Source organism: Harpia harpyja, chromosome 4, assembly GCF_026419915.1.
Source record: "Harpia harpyja isolate bHarHar1 chromosome 4, bHarHar1 primary haplotype, whole genome shotgun sequence".
In the NCBI taxonomy this organism is placed as follows: Eukaryota; Metazoa; Chordata; class Aves; order Accipitriformes; family Accipitridae; genus Harpia; species Harpia harpyja.
Window position 1 is genome coordinate 19586790 of NC_068943.1, and position 16842 is coordinate 19603631.

Genomic DNA, 16842 nt, shown 5'->3' on the forward strand with positions numbered 1-16842 from the left:
GGTAGCAGTCTCCCTTTTATAATCCTAAACTAACTGTGGGGTCAGAAGTCCTGTTAAAAAGAATGAGAGTTCAACATTGACTAAATATATTCAAGAGGCAAACAAGCAGTTAGACTTAAAATGTTAATAAAACTCTATGGTGAGATTGTATCAGGCAGGCAGCACTTTGAACAGTGTTAAGAGTTAAGAAGGCAACCACCTTCCTAAAATAGCACTCCAACTCAATTGCTTTATTACTCTTATGTCAGTTAAAAAAAAAAAAAGAAAAAGAAAAAAAGATACCCTTGCCATCAATAAAGCTATATTAATTTAAACTAGCTGAGGGTCTGATGGTTTAATTTTAAAATGGCCAAAGATTTTAGCTTTTGTACTTTTGTACTGTTTGCCAGTATGATGAAAAAAAAAAGAACAAAACATGTTTTTATGTCCTTCAGAAATAGGAAATATTGTATTTTGTTTTAAGATAAACAAATTCTTAGTATGTCTGTAATATTCATATAAATGCCTTATTGTAAACCAGCAAAGCAACCAATTACTATGCCAAATCTATTTTAATTCTAAAAATAGCATTTTCTAGCGGTGGTTATTTTTATATTGATATAATTAAGAATGATAACATAAAACAATTTAGGCTTTGTATAATTCAAGCAGTCAACTTTCCCATGGATTTGATTTGGAACTTGACCCATCTCTATTAGTATCTCAAGTTCCTATGAAAGACAAAAAAGAAAAGAAATAAATCAAGTAAGAAAAGTAAGTATAAAGGAAGTGGAACTAAAATTAACACATTTGGAAGGAATACTTAGCCAGCATCACGTTCCATCTATAGCTAAAATTTGCTGTCAGCATATATCTATATTAAGTATTCTTCCAGTGAACTGCCAGCTGGCTTGTAAAGAGGAAAATCTATTCTATAGAATAGACTGCTAGCTTTAAAAAGAAATCTTTAGCTTTTCAACCCTTCACAGGAAGGATTTTGGTCATTGTAAGGTTCCATAACACCTGAAGGACATCCTGGGAGACAGCAGCATATATAACGATAATGTGATGTCATTTTGTTTTTCCCAGTTGAGAAACACAAAGTGTGTAACAGTAATGGTAAAAGGAACATTTTTTCTATTATATTCTTGTCAACCTTATTTTTTAAAAGTGATGCAGCCTCTAATAGCTTAGGAAAAGCAGCAATAGCATAATAGTGTGTTTTGTCATGGACATTAGAAAGGATGGATCACAAAGTGCTACAACTGGCCTTGGAAGCAAAGTGTTATGAAGTCAGGACCAAAAAAATTTACAGTGCTGGTTTATGTGCATGAAATTAGAATAGAGATTGTTAAAAATATACAATGCTATATTAGATAATTCAAGTTTTGACTTGTTTATTTAGTCTCTTTGTTGATTCTGCAGATTTTGCCTGTGACAAACTGTCGGTGCAACCCTTGCATTAAAGACATGTATTTTTCATGATATTGTTTCATACTGCAATATGCTGGCTACAAGTCCTTTCAAGTAATCAAGCTATATTGAATACAAACATAAAATAAAAAGCAGCAATAATTTGCTCTCATTTTTAGCTTTACACTCTGACTCAAAGATATACACTCTTAGCCATTGAAGAGAGAACAGTATGTTTGCACATTGATGAATTGAACATAAAAATATTGTGGTTGGATCAGACTCCTTGGCTTCACTGGAAATACTGGAAGCATCATAAAAGTGGTATAACTGACTAGAGGATCAGTTCCATTTTCAACCTTATCATCAAATTTGTTATGACAATCACAGTTGCTATCACTGCAGTAACTATGCCATCCTAAGCAATCTGGTTCCCAATGCTAAAATATTGAAATGCTAAAACACTATTAAAACTTGCAAAAATCAGTTCTATTCTAGTTCCAAATGGGCAATAGTTCCAGAGTTTGATCTTAAACATTCAGTGCACAAAAGAGTCCTAATTTTAGGAATTAACAACTAAGGTTTCCCTGTAGGTTTTTTCGTATTCTTGTAAAACCTATGACTCTCTTAGGTTTTCCAGCTAAAATTAACTTCATAGCCAAGTCAATTTTACCAGACCAGATATTCAGTAAATATATTCAGGATATACTCAGTTCTTGCCTCTCTTCCTACTAAAATGGTATAGCATTAGGGATAGGACTAGATGGACTTTAAAATCTGCATTTGCAGGCTATCATATCACAAATACCATCTTAAAGACCATTTTAATACATCTATCATCTTGGAAAGCTACACCAGAACTGAGTTCCTGCTATAGAAAAAAGAGCTGTTTTCTGTCTCTTTTTACTATTTAATGTATATACAGGAAATAATCGTTGCTTTTCTAAGGTAAGCATATAAATTAATTTTATTTTTCATGTTGTGGACTCTGTTCCTTGTGTTATACTAGTAGCCTGTTCTGAAATTATTCCAGTTTAAATTCACCTTGAGCATGGGTAACCAACTTCCTAAACACTGTTCCAGGGGAGGTCCTGCAAGTGACTTGTACAACGCTATTAATATGTTACTATTGAAAATAAACAGTGTAAGTGGAAAGCTAGGGAAGAAAAAGAGAAAAAGCAACCATGAAGTAACATTTTTCATTTCCTCTGTCTTGACAAAATCACACTTCCAAGCAAGAAAATTTTACACTTCAGATATTTTGCACAGGTCATTGCTTCTGACTCCAAGGTAGTCACTCGATCCCAGAGTCACTGTTTAGGACTGCTCTGTGGTTTAATTTAGCCCTTCTCTTTTCTCTTGCTTACTTTTTGATGATGGACCATGGTGCTAAGTTCTCTCTGGGAAAGCATGCTGCTTCCATATGTTCTGGGATTTCTGTAGTGGGGTGCATCCAGGACACAGTCTGTCATGACATGCTGTTTTTTCTGCGGAATCTCTGTTGGCAAAGACACAGAGTGGTGCCAAATTCAAACCACCTGGCCCTAAGGCTAATTGAGTTTTTCCTGGGAGGGTAGAATAATAATTTTGAAGTACCTATCTGGAATTATGTTACCACTGAGAGGGAATGGGAAAGGTTGGCCTGTCACCGCAGTACTTAAATGCATCTATGAAGATATGCTCAAGATGGAAGCTTACTGTCCGTTAGGGGAACTAGTTTGAATTATGAATTGAAAAACAGTCTGCCTGGGCCATCATTAGCACTTGTCACAGAAACAAAGTTCCCATGTAATTTACAATGCTAGTATTTTTCATTTCTTATAGGAACAAAAGCATTTTGCTTAAGGACTGCTTCATAGCTAACTACTAGGTTAAACCCCATATGCATCTTCCAGCTTGAAGTCTTCCTCAAATTTAACATGAGCTGGTTTTTTTTTTTTTTCAGTTTTGTAGTTGTGTCACTCATGCTAAGCCCCAGGAACTTCGTTAAGGTCTATTCATATTTCTATGTGGTAGTAAGGATTGTGTGTGACTTCAATTCATTGCTCATTTCTTACGGCATGACTTCTCTTTTGGTTTCTGTTCACCTTGACTCCTGTTCTGGAGCTGACTGCTAGGTGCCATTGTCTTCCATAAGCTTGCTTTCATACAAAATACCTAAAAGCAGCAAGCTTATATTGCCTATGTTTTGACATCCCATGCATCCTTAATAGATTTTCCATAAGCTTGCTACCGTGCAATCCATCTATTTTACAGCCTCATTCCTTCCTGTTCTGCATGTGACTATTTCTTCATGTTTTGCATTGGGCTCTTACTCTGTTTTAGCACACAGATGAGAACAAGGGTGGTTGGGTATTAAAGAAAAATGTGGTGTTAATGTGATATTGATATTAGAAAAGGATTCCACACATTCCAGAATTGATGTATGCGGGTTAATGTAAGTAGTAAAGCTAAATGCTTTCTTTAAATGGCCTCTATTTTCCAGTAACCTTTGCAGCATTTGAAATGACATCTCAGTAACCGGGATTAAGGAAAAGGCAGATCATACTCCTGTATTAATTGTGGGGTTTAAATCTAATCTGAAAACAACAAAATACTAGTCTGCCTTTTAGTTATTGGGGTATTACATCAAATGAAAATTATTTGTTTAGAAAAGAAGTAGCTTGTAGAGAAGAATGAGGTAGGTTTGTGATTCTGTGAATCAGGAGAGATACTCTGCATAGCAGTAGGTATTAGATAAGTCTTCTCCTATTTTAAAAAGTAGTGTGAGCTAAACCTCTAGAAAAGGTAATACTTTAGAAGAGCTTGTCTTCATAAACAATTTGTGTATGCTGAAGGAAATTAACATCACACTGTCTGGTGATGGAAACAATAGATTGCTAGTACTAACCCTGGCCACAGCTATTCCTAGTAGAAAAATCGTGACCCGTGTTACTTTTTTCAGACTTTCATAAAAGATCTTTATTAATCCACACTTTATTACGTGATCTGTAATTGTAAACACATGTATCATGCTAATACTATTAGCTTCTAGTTTAGTGATGGAAAGGATCTGTGTGTGTTTTTCTGTATGTGTGTGTATGGAGTGTAGTTTTTAAGAAAGACTAACTTGTATATGCTTTTGCATAGATATTTTCTGTAATTTGATCTCAACTTAGAAGCAAAAACTGCTGAAAGCTCCGACAAATGCTGATCTATTGTGTTTTATTCAGATTTCATGTTATGACCATTTTTCTCCTCTCCAGAAAGAAAAATATTTATTTTTTTAAGCCTGTTTGAAGATTAACTTTATGATTGATATTTTGTATGTAAGATTACTTTGGTGATGATGTTTAGTGTAAAAAAGTGATCATTTGAGCAAAACACTAAAAAAGGAGGCAAAATTCAGAAAAGTGGAAAGAAGAGCAATCAGAATAAAAGATGAACAGTAATTTCTGTTTCCATCAAGACTTTACAAGAAAAAAAAAAAGAAGATATCAGGCAGAAACCACATTCCGATACTCAACTCTTTCTCAGTTTTATGCTGTCAGATCCAAGGTTGCTTGTTGATTGGCTTGCTAAAAAGATAGTAAAAAAAAGTTGTTTATGTTTCTGAAAACATGATAGCAAATAAAGCACACTTTTTTGCAGAATTTAAAACTGTTTAATGCAGGACAGATTGTTCAGCACAAAAATTATCTACACTGTGTTACAAACAGCACCGAACACAATCAGCTGTGGAAGCTCACAAGCTGATCGTATTTAGCTGTGACTTCATCCTTTAATAACTTTTCCACATGATTCTTCAGTTGAAGGTGTTTTGTTTTGGTTTTTATCTGTTGTTGGGTTTTTTTATTATTTTAATTTTTTTTACCAACAGAAGTGACACAATACAATGCCTTAGTGACTCAGGTTCAGTGCTTGTAAGTAATCAGTTCTGATGTCTTTTTTTGGATATGCTTTTGTTCTGTTTATACAAATAGAAAAAGGGTTGCTAAGTTCATAAAGGAGCAATAAAAGACAGTGTGATTTTTTTTTAATCTTACTTCTTTCAAACAATTTCTCACCTTGCCAGTTCAATCTTTTCAGTGCTCAAAATGGCAAGCTTTGTGTGTTCTGTATGAACTTTAAATAATAGAAGGTGACATATTTAGGTAGTCCATTGCTTTGTTAGTTTACTAAAGACCAGATTGCTGACCTTTAGCTTGCTCCTGCAGTATTCAGTGATATAATGAAAACATATATTCATGATTAAAACACATGATAAAATTACTGAAAGAAGATCCTGAGAATTCAATAGTTAAAATAACTGCAAAAAAAGGTATTTAGACACTCTTTTTTACATATCCATGTTTTAGTTTTATGTCTGGAAACTCAGATGTAGAATTAAAATCTCCTAAATATGAATTATTATTTTAAAAAGAAAGACATGATCATCTCAGTCTCCTGAATATTTGCACTATTAACACAAATATATTTGTACATGAATGTTAAGTAGAGAAATGAAAGGTGTATGATTAATAACAATATGCAAATTTGAAACTAATTTATTGGTGTTATACAAAGGGCAAACTAGGGTAGTGTTTGGCCAAATATGTTTACATACTTCATATTTGCATGAGTTTATTGAACATGCAGTGTGAAATCACCCATCTTTGCATAAAAACTGGATAGATACACACTTTTTTTTAGAGAACAAATTGCTCAAATTTCAAAGCCTCAACAGTTGAGCCTGCTTTCCTACATCTCCTGTACTCCACTCTAATTCTACTCGGGAAGAGGGCAGTGGATCCATCCATGTTCCCCAATACATGATCTACTTTTGCTCTCAGTAACAATGTCAGGACAGTATAGATCCCTCTGTCCCTTCTTTTCAGTGTCAAGTTGTAAAGCTTTAGTGTTCTAATTAACCTCGCACACTGGGAGGAGTCTTTTCCCCTCACAACATATTGTTTTGCATTTTGTCAGGAAAATTATGGAAAGTTATGTTCAGTTGATTTCATGACTGCTTTTTACAAAAGCCGGCCTTTATGTTCTCAGTCGCACTCTGCAAACTATGAAAAAGACTCAACCTCATCATAAATGATTTTCCCATGATTAAAAAGTTAGACTCCCATTTTTATCTTCCTGCTTCAGTGGAAAATAAATCCTCTTTTGTCTCAATTTTGAATAAAATGTATGAAGAGTATACAAAAATATATTTTATCCTTAATTAGCTGCTTCCTTTAAGTTTTTTGAAGAAGGGTTACAATTTGACTAAGATCCCTTCCACCTGTCACAATATGCTTGCTTTTATTTTGACTTCCCGTTGCTGTCTTATCAAATATCACATGAATCATTACCAGTTGTTTGCCATCCCTTTCTTTTGTTTTGTTTCTCTTCCTCCAAATGATTAAAACATCAGGTTGAATGAAAGGTTAGAAGTACACTGTGATTCACATTTGCCCCATCTTATTAAAACAAATAAACCAACCAGTTATATAATTTAAATGTGCTTGAGCTATGGCTTGCAGATGCTTTTATCAGCTCTGGGCTGAAGAGGTTGTGTGCATTCGGGCATGCACGTACAACTGTTCTTTGAAAGGGACAAACCTCATTAGATTACAGGTGCCTGGAAATAACTCCTGAGAAAATAGCTGCCATTTTCAATAAAGCTACTTCCTAACAGGAAACACAATTTATTATGTTCTTTAGCACAAGTGAGCAGCTTTTCTTTTATTTAGATAAAAGTAGCCCCATTTAATGTCACAAATATTTTATTTCTTTTAACCTGTTGGGCTGGGGGTGGATCATAATATTTTTTACCCTAATATTCTAACTTACAAAATGTTGAGGAAAAGAGCTGTAATTATTCTTAAGTTACAAAATATGTGTTACACTAACTTACAAGTGATTTCATGTACTGGCCACGCCATCTTTTCTTGCACAAAGAGTCAGAAAAGCTTCATAATTGCCTCAGCTTGCTAGAACTGAAGTTAGTTATTTTTAATGGCTGTAGTGTGTGGCAACAGTGTGTCTATACTGAATTTCAGTACCAAGTCTCTGCTGTCTTTACTGAGCACATGGGCTAGTCCTGGGGATTATTGTGTTGCAACATGTGATTTTAAAAGAGGACTCCCAGCTTAGGTCAGCTCTGTCACCAGCCATGGAGATGGACTTCAAATGGATTTTTATGAGCCAAGAGCCTATACTTTCAATTAAATAAGTATGCGCACGTGGGCTTTTTTGTTGTTGGTGGTGGGTTTTTTGTTATTTGTGCTAACATAGTCCTTAGAGATCTCAGCTAACAGTGCTGTACCTTGCTAAGGACAAGAAAACAGACTGAGAAACCATCAGTGCACGGAATCCTTGTTACCTAAAAAGAGAAGGGGAAGGAAGAGAGAAGGGTTAAAAGAGAAAACAGAAAAACAGAAAAGTGAGATCACAGATCATTTTGGAGTCAGAGTTGGGAATAAAGTTCCCATCCTCACTTGTTCGGTTGTGTTCTTCTTACTAATGAGAGAGAAATCAACCTAAAGTAGGTGTTCTTTACTTTGAAAGCACAAAGAGGTTAATAGATCCACACCATTCAAATAACCTTAAGACCCATTTTGAGTGAAGATCAGCTTATATCACTGCCCTGTGCACATCTGACAAAATTATATTAACTGTAGTTAGGAACTCTAGTGACTAAAATTGAGGCTGCTTTGATGTAAGGGTTCCTGGATCATGGGCTGGCATTTACTCTTCTACAGCTCACAACTTACGATCATAAAAAATAACAACTAATAATAAATTAATAAAAAATTGTCCAAACCTTGACATCCGAACTTTCCAAAGCTCCCACTGAGATTTCTGATCTTATTCATTTTCTTTCTCATACATTATTTTGTCCTTTTTTTCTTTTTAATCTGGACTCTGTGGGTTTCTTAGATCTCTGTGACATGCTACCATATCTTCTTAGTTGGTTGGTCATTTTTTTCCCCAAAGCTCCTAACTATAAGAAACACTTTATCCTATTACTAAGGAGAGTTTTCCTCAGCAGGCTTTTCTATGATAGCAATTGACTGAATTCAGGTGTGACACCACACCTTTGATGTTGATTTGCAGATTTTCATAAACCAAAGACTTCAGTATGCTCCTACAAAAGTCACGATGATCACTGTTACGTTTGTTTTTAAAGCAGCTCTCAGAATACAAACTAAAATATCTTATGTTTGGATGGCGAACAACCCCAGTGTGACTTGCATTGAGTGGCAGAAATACATGCATTACGATCTAATGGATGATTTATTTAGTTTGCAACCTAAGACCAAACTTAACGTTTCATTGTAGATTTTTGTCACTTTACAAGGATGCATATTAATAGGAATTATGTTTGCGTGGGTTTACGTTTTTATCTCAGAAAATGTTGGGCCCATAGAGATACTTACCACAAGCTGCCCACAGAACACTAGTGTGAATCATTCTCCAGCTGACATCTCTGTGGGAATGCATTTCAAGACATACGATTTGTTTCAGCATTGCAAACTTTTACGTCAGTTCCATTTGTTTGTTTTTTATAACATTTATGACCTTTTAACTATTTGGGCATGTTCATTCAAAAACCTCAAAATGAGTCTTAATTAAAAAGGGTTGATCTAAAAAAACACTCCCTCACTCTAGCTAGAATTTCTGTCATATCAGTCCACAGACAAAAACAAATGAGATTTAGGAGTAGTGGCATTTTCAGTTTCAGTTACTAACATGAGCTTGTGTGATCTTGCTGAACACTGCCATTTGCAAAAGAGCAATCTGCTAATCATGCACAGTTCTGTTTAGAAATTTAGCAGTATTTTCCCAGTTTGTGTTTTTGCTTGATTTCCTAAGAGTGAAAGTTTTATATATTTATATTGTATATAACAGTGTGTAAATTTGGGAAACTTTACCACAGATCATAAGTTTTCAGTAGTCTAAAAATATACTCCAGTGTTGTAAACATTTTTAGAGAACACTATGTGTGTGTATTTGTGTAGTACATGTTTGTGTGCATATATCTACATTTGTGTGAATAGTATATTCCGTATTTGTTTTGCATAAAATTGGTTTTATGCAGATAGACAAATTCTGCATTTGTTAACAATAGAAAGTAATGCAACATGCATATATAATTGTTAAATAAAAGCTGATCAGTAGGCAGGAAGCAGAGGCAAGCTCATGATTTGTGATTTAGGAGTAGTGGCATTTTCACATTAAGTTGCAAAGGATGAGCTTGCTTGATTTTTTGATCACTGGTCACCCTCATGATTTGTAGGTTTTGCTTATGATTTTAACCTTGGAATCATGAAGGCCTATCAATGGTAATTGATGGTATTCAGATAGGAACACTGGCTACACCTAGAGGCGAAGTGATTCCGGTGGCTTTGACAACAACATTGAGAAGTTCCAGTCATTTCGGAAGAACCTCTGAACAATGAGAATTGAGAGAAAAATGGTTAGGAAGAAGGGAATAGGAGTCTGAAAAGGAAAGGGGACAGCAATCAGATATAGGTATTGTCTTTGGTCACCGCAGCATGATGCGAGGTTATCGTTCCTCTGCAGAGCTGTGAGTTACCTCTGTTTTTCCTAGCGTGGTTTGAAGTCTTCATATTTCTGAAGTGCAGTGCTATTTGCCTGGTGTACGTTCTTCATGAGTGGCTACGTGAACTTCTCAGCTACACATGGGAGCATGTGGGAAGAAAAGTATAAAGCCTACAGAAATGATTTCTCCATCTTCTCCCAAACTCATGATTTGAGAGGGTGGCGGGCCGTTCCACAGATACTGTGATTTTTTTTCCATGTTGGCACTATAGGTTCTAAAGAAAAGGATATTCATTTTCAGCCTCATTCTTTCATGACTATTCTTGAGAAAATAAAGGAAATATTTTAGAATTCTTAGCAACTTTTGAATTCTTACTAAGTATTACTTAATCATGGAATTGCTTTATCTATATCATAACATGGCAGGATTTATTTTAAAGTTGATGTATCTAATGCTTTCTGCGTTTTCCCATATGTTAGGGGAATTAGTCAAACACGTTAGTAGAGAATATATCTGTTTTATAATAAGCCTAGCAATTATATTAGATCAGCTGCTGAGTTCTTATATGGCATTTTAAGTCCATTATCAATACAGATTATTTAATTGCACTTTTAATGCTCCATCATATAGTTATTTGAGGAACAGGAAGATTTATGCTTATTGTATATATCCATCATAAATGTTTTTAAGCTATATAAACAAATATCCTCTTACTTTGTAAGGAAGATGCTTTGTGAAGCTGCCCATTTCTATTATTATTCATTGTCTGTGGATACAGAATACAGGATCTGATAGTGTCTTCCATTAAAAGTGAAAAACCTCCTATTGACTTCACTGCCAGATTGGGTCCTTAAGCAGTGTAAAATAAAGCTGACTTTTGAAAATGTACTGCTGTTCTCTGCAGATTGTTCATCTTTTGTTGGCTGCTACAAGGATTCCGCTTTCTACAGCTGTATTTTTAATTGAGAATATGTTTTAATAAATATTTTATTTTAAAAGGTATATGGAGACCTAACATAGTAAAATAAAATACAAGTTACTGACTGTAGGTTATCTTAATGTTTAGGTGTGGGAATTACGCATAGCACTCATTAGCAAGTGTGCATCCAGGATAGCCAAAGTGCTGGTATATATGCAGAGTAATTCTCCTACAGAGGTATCTGGACAGCTTTAGTGCTGTAAATGTCTATTGTGTTTATTCAATATGTTTGGGAGAATTATATGCAACTATAGCCAGCAGCAGCTCTGGCTATCCTATAGTTGACACAGGTTTTCTTTTGAGATGGTTTACTAGGCCTTCAGTTTTACCAAGCTCCATCTCAGAGGTTCCTTCTTTCTCTCCCGAATTCCCATAAGCATTTTGGTTGCTCTTCATGCATCAAATAAGACTAAATAGTCTTCAAGTTAAGGCCTTACTCAATTTCTTTTTATCTCTCTTCAGTGCACAAAGACTGTAAAGAGCAATGAGAATGTGGAAATGGTTCTGAGTGGAAGCACTCTTAACTGGTGGGAAAGTTATCATCTACTCTGCCAAAAAAAACTAGGAATGTAAAAAAGTAGGGAAAAGGGGCAGGAAAGTGTAAAGGTGGGAGAAAGTGGCCAAAGGGGGTACACCCCGGAAGCTTGCAAAAGAAAACTACTGATGGAAAAGGAAAACGAGAGGGACACTAGATAAGAATCACTGCGACAGAGTGAGCAATTCTACTGTCTGCTTTTTTCCCCAGCAGTTCTGATAGAAACTAGACAATAGAATTTGGAAAGGGGTTTGCAGAAGGGATGAATTTTACAGCCGTATATGATGTACATTTGTCTGCTTTCAAGTTAAACGCTTCTTTCTCTCAACAGTTACAGTAAGCTTGTGGAAGTGATGCCACGTGTTTCAATCATAGCAAAGCATTTCAAAAATTTCAGCATTCATTTATATAGGTTTATCTCACACAGTTTCTTTCCTGTATATCTAATAAGAATTTTAAAGACTGATTTGGAGTATAAAGGTTAGACTAAGAAAACCAAACCAGAAACAAACCCCTCTGAAATCTTATAAATGTTTGCTGATTTCACTTGGACCCAAAGAAGGGTTTCATGCGGACTTCAAGAGCTGCGATACAGCTTGTACTTCCAGATGCATTATGTTCTAAAATATAAGTAGTGTTTTGTAATTGTGCACTGTGGGGGATTGATATGCTTTACTCACAAGGGAGCAACACTTTCTGTCCTACAGGTCAGAAAACTAAGAAGTTTTTCTGTCTGTTTCCTGTTTAAAAAAAAACAAAACCAAAAAACTTTGTATTGCTATGAGAATAAGTGCATAGAAGATGTTCATGTCTCCAGTGAAGAAAAAAATGCATTATATTTGTAAATCAGTTGAAAATATGTTACGGCAGAATGTTCTCTTCAAGTTTTTCTAGATCAACAGTTACTAGCTAGGTGAGCTTATTGTTTCTTATGTTCCTTCTTCATCACACATATCTCACTTAAATATATGCTCCTCACTTGGGTGGAAAAGATGTTGAGAGACGTGCTTACATCTTTAACATAGTAATTGTTCAGTTAATCTCATTTATGGGGGAAGGAGGCTATACTTCAGTGATACCGATTAAATATCCTATACTGGGTTCTATATAAATAGCTACAAATGTGCACAATGGTTACATTACATGGTATATTTAACAACATAGCTAAATCAGAAAGTATGAGCTATGCCTTTAGTGATGGGAGTACTAACGATTGCATGCAAGAAGATTTTTTGCTCTGCAACCATGAAGGAAATAATTGCTGTTCAGCACTATTCAGTTAAGTTTGCATATCAGTAAAAACACATGCACAGAAGCTCCACCTACATTCCTAGTGCTCTAGCACTGATATGAGTGCAGCACGTATTAAAGCTTTAGAAGGTGTTACAGTATTCACAACTTGCAAAGTGTGTGTAATTTTTAACGGAGTTAATTTGACCACTGTCAGATGAAATTGCAATGTTGATGTTCAGGTTTTATTATTCTTTTATTTTGAACATAAAATACCATAGGTGGCATTTTACAGATTTATGGGAGGACTACTTCCGCTGAGGTTTTAAATCTTGTGGGTTTCTTCCTCTTTTTGATTCATTGCAGATACAAATATATAAAGCAAATGTTTGTTTTTCATATTTTAGATGGAAGACTTTATTTGAAAACTACTGTCATGTATTGAATTTTTCCTGCTGAAGATACCTGTGCTACGGTAAAGAACTTTGCAGTAAGACATTGGCTCATAAGGAGTTCTGTGGAAACAAAGCGTTTTCAAGGCGACTTCCTCAACTTCATGTATCAATGTTCTTCAAAAATGTAAAGAATTCTGCAAGAGTGTCCTCCTTTGATTGTCTCCTGGGGCTTGACCCGGAGACCTAGAGAATGTTTGTAAATGTACAGTAGCACTCTTCTTACAGTGAAAATCTGCGTCTCTGCGCCAGACTATTGTATCCAAAATTACAGGTGGGTCAGAACAAGGCTGAGTATTCCCTTTTTCAAGGAATGCAGACTCTGTCCTCCTCTGATGATTCTATATTTGAGCACATCAAATGATCCTTCCAGCGGTGTCCAAGTACACTTACAGACTGTTATATCATACCGAAACCAGCAAGACAGCTCAGAAATGAACTTCTAGAGGGCATAAGAGGATTCTTATTAAAAAAAAAAAAGGAAAAAAAAAAAAAGGTAAAAGAAAAAAAAATTGATACATTCAGTTTTCAAACTATGATCGTGCGTTTTCTTCTAAAGACATTTTTTCCACATGCTTTCCGAGAGACCAACACATGTATGTTAGACTACATTAAGTGAAATGGAATTTTGTGTAAGTGAAAAGAAATGCTGAATGTAAAAAAACTGTTTTACTGTTCACAAAGTCTCTTTTCCTAAAATAAAAAAATACGATAAAAAGAGTAATAATTTCTCATTGTAAACTGGCAGGGGTTTATGAAATAAAAAACTGTTGGTCACATGTACAGTATATAACACAAATCACACAAGGAAGGTATTATGTATGCAGTAGAAATCTAGAGTTTAGGAAATGAAAATTTTAGATAATATTGTTTTGTCACCCTGTTGGTCAGAACGACACCTTTCTAGTTTTAACGCATGCAGGCATGTAAATATTTGTCCTGGAGTCACAGTATTACTGAATGAGATCTTAAGCATCTGGTAATAAGTCAGAATTCTGTATCAGCCACTTTTATTTGTATATTGAGCCCTGGTTAGTGCCCTGATTAGTGCACTTTTAAGAATGGACTGTGGCTGAGCAGCAAGTCAAAATGCCAGAAATATTTTTATATGTTAATGTCATATTACGTCAATGTTGCTAAAAAAAGAAAACCTAACAAACACTTGATGTATCAGTCCAATTCCACGTAGAACTGAGTGATACAGTTGAAGTCTATTGTCCCTCCCACCTTGTCTTAGGGATGGGTGGTTATGTGTTACTTTCACTGTCTTTATGAAAGCTACAATATGTGTTTTCACCTTTGTGCTGATAACTGGAAGTAAGCTGCAACACAGTGCTTATTACATTACTAAAAGTTATGTTCTTTGCTTTGCGTACTTTTGGGTTACCCCTTTAAAGACTGATTTTGTGAATCAGTGCTATTACTGTAAGTTTTGTGATTATGCTTTCTTCATCTAATGTTTTATGCATATAAAATATTATTTATTACATGGAAACATATCAAAACCTTAAATGTCTAAGATGCCTAACTTAAATATTTCTTTAAAAATAGTTCTGATTGGATATTAATTATTATTTTGTCAAAAAAAATCTAATGTTTTGTAACCTCTAGCACTGAGCTTCTATAATTTGTAGGTCTTCCTTGCAATACTGGTACACATTTATTTTGTGCAGTTCATATTTACTCCACCACAATCCTTTTTTAACAATAGAAAGATGTATATACAAGTTCACATCACGGTAATTTTTTTTAAAGAAATATTGAGCAATATTTTTCATTAAATATTGTTACCTAGTACTTTGTAGTGACATTACTTTCTAACCATGATTCTTTCATATTTTTCATAGTTGCTTGAACACACATGGGATTCTGTACTCCAGTTTTTTCATATGCAGTCTTTAAAGGGTTAACAGCTGTAAAGTTAGATGGACTTGTGGCAAGCTTTTGAATCATTCATATCTGAAAGAGAATTAAAAGCCTACAACTGAAATATGTAGTAGCATCTACCATTGCTCTGCTCCTTGCATAGAGTCACCTGTAAGTAGGTTTAGTAGTTTTACAGTATATACTTTCAAGACCTTTGGGAATGCCTCAGTGTTTGGCTTGGTACATAAATGGAAATGTTAAGGATTAAGGGGGAAACAATTTATAAGCTGGATGTTTAGAAAGAATCTTGCTAAAAACAGTGTAAATATTACAGACCATGAGATGTTACTGTAAGTTGAATTTTTTGCCCCTCTTTAGTTATACAGGTTTTGGGTTGGTATTTTGTTTTTGGGTTTTGATTTGGATTTTTTTTTTTTTTTGCATAGTTTATGAAGAAAAGTTGTGCTCATGTTATTGTTTATATGCTTTTGTAATCTTAAAGATATTAATGTCTAGTTGTTCTATATTATAACCACATTTGCGCTCTATGCAAGCCCTTGGAACAGAACATACTCATCTTCATGTAGGACCTATGAAAATTGTCTATTTTTATCTATATATTTAAAGTTTTCTAAAAATGAAAAAAGGTTATTACGAATTTTGTTGTACAAAATCTGTACAAAAATCTGTTTTTACATCATAATGCAAGAATTGGAAATTTTTCTATGGTAGCCTAGTTATTTGAGCCTGGTTTCAATGTGAGAACCACGTTTACTGTTATTGTATTTAATTTTCTTTTCTTTTCAACAATCTGCTAATAAAACTGTCTGAAATCTCCCTGCGACTTTATTTACAGTTCATCATTATTAAATTTTCTGAAATGTATAACATCAGAGGAATATTTACTTTCTAATGGGAGGCATCTAAAAACAACATAAGTCAGCTCTTTGTAATGTGAGGAGAACAATGCTGAATGATTTTATTTAACATGCAACCGCTTCTATCTCTAATATGAATTACTGTGGTGAAAAACATCATAAAAGCACACTCTGTGGTTATTGTTTAACAAGCAGATTTTCCATATTTTTTTTCTTGCCAGCTAAGCAAACTGCCCCCATCTACATGATTTATTTATGTACATTTCTCAGTTTATGAAGCTGTTATTTGTACCTTTTTCCTTTATATTGTGATATTCCCATGATTCTTATTTCACAAAGCTTTGTGCTGAATAATGTAAAGTGGACACATTGATGGAACAAAACATATTATTCCCCTAACTACAAAAATGCAGGGGTAATCCCGTTGGTTTTGTCTCAGATCTCCTTCACTTGATAAACTTTGGTATCGTAACACATTTTTTAACAAACAGCGAGTATTTAAACATTAAAACAGGCATTTGGAGAGAGAAATAGCTCTGGCTTAGCATATCATTAAGTGGTATTGTGAGGGGAAAAAAAGGGTGATTTTTTTTTTTCAGGTAAAGATGGTTATTTAAGAACAAATCTAGAAGTAAGATATTTTTGCTTACAGAAACTTCAAAAGTCAGAGATGTATGATTGATTCTGAATATTCTCCCTTATTGCCCTGACTTGCCTGGCCTTGCCTTGGCTTACCTTCCCATCCCTTCTCTTCCCTTCTTTTCTGAACCATAACTATGTGAATGCTTCTTTCATTGGGGAGCAGGCTTGTTTGAGAAAGCAGAAGAGATTAGCTTTCTTGGACCAGCCCATTTCATTATCCCTAGATGGCCTGGGGACTGCAAGTGCGAGGCTGACAGGCTTCTTGGGTTCCAGCAGGTTGTTGTTGCTGGCTAGTTGATTAGGATTTTGGTTAGCTGTATATAAGGCAATCACAGTGTCCTTCCATCTGC

At 34.8% G+C, this 16842-nt stretch overlaps 1 protein-coding gene across 6 annotated transcripts in view; it reads left to right on the top strand.

Moving 5' to 3' along the window:
• The window catches only part of DACH1 (dachshund family transcription factor 1), a 367060-nt gene extending 351251 nt beyond the window's left edge, over positions 1-15809 (top strand). For all 6 annotated transcript variants that reach the window (XM_052786003.1, XM_052786001.1, XM_052786002.1 and 3 more), the window contains one exon: positions 13062-15809. Coding sequence is in view for 4 of the 6 variants with exons in the window: in XM_052786001.1 (XP_052641961.1) it covers positions 13062-13099 (38 nt within the window). In the remaining 2 variants the exon portion in view is untranslated. The remainder of the gene's footprint in view (positions 1-13061) is intronic.
• The last annotated feature ends 1033 nt before the right edge of the window (positions 15810-16842 follow it).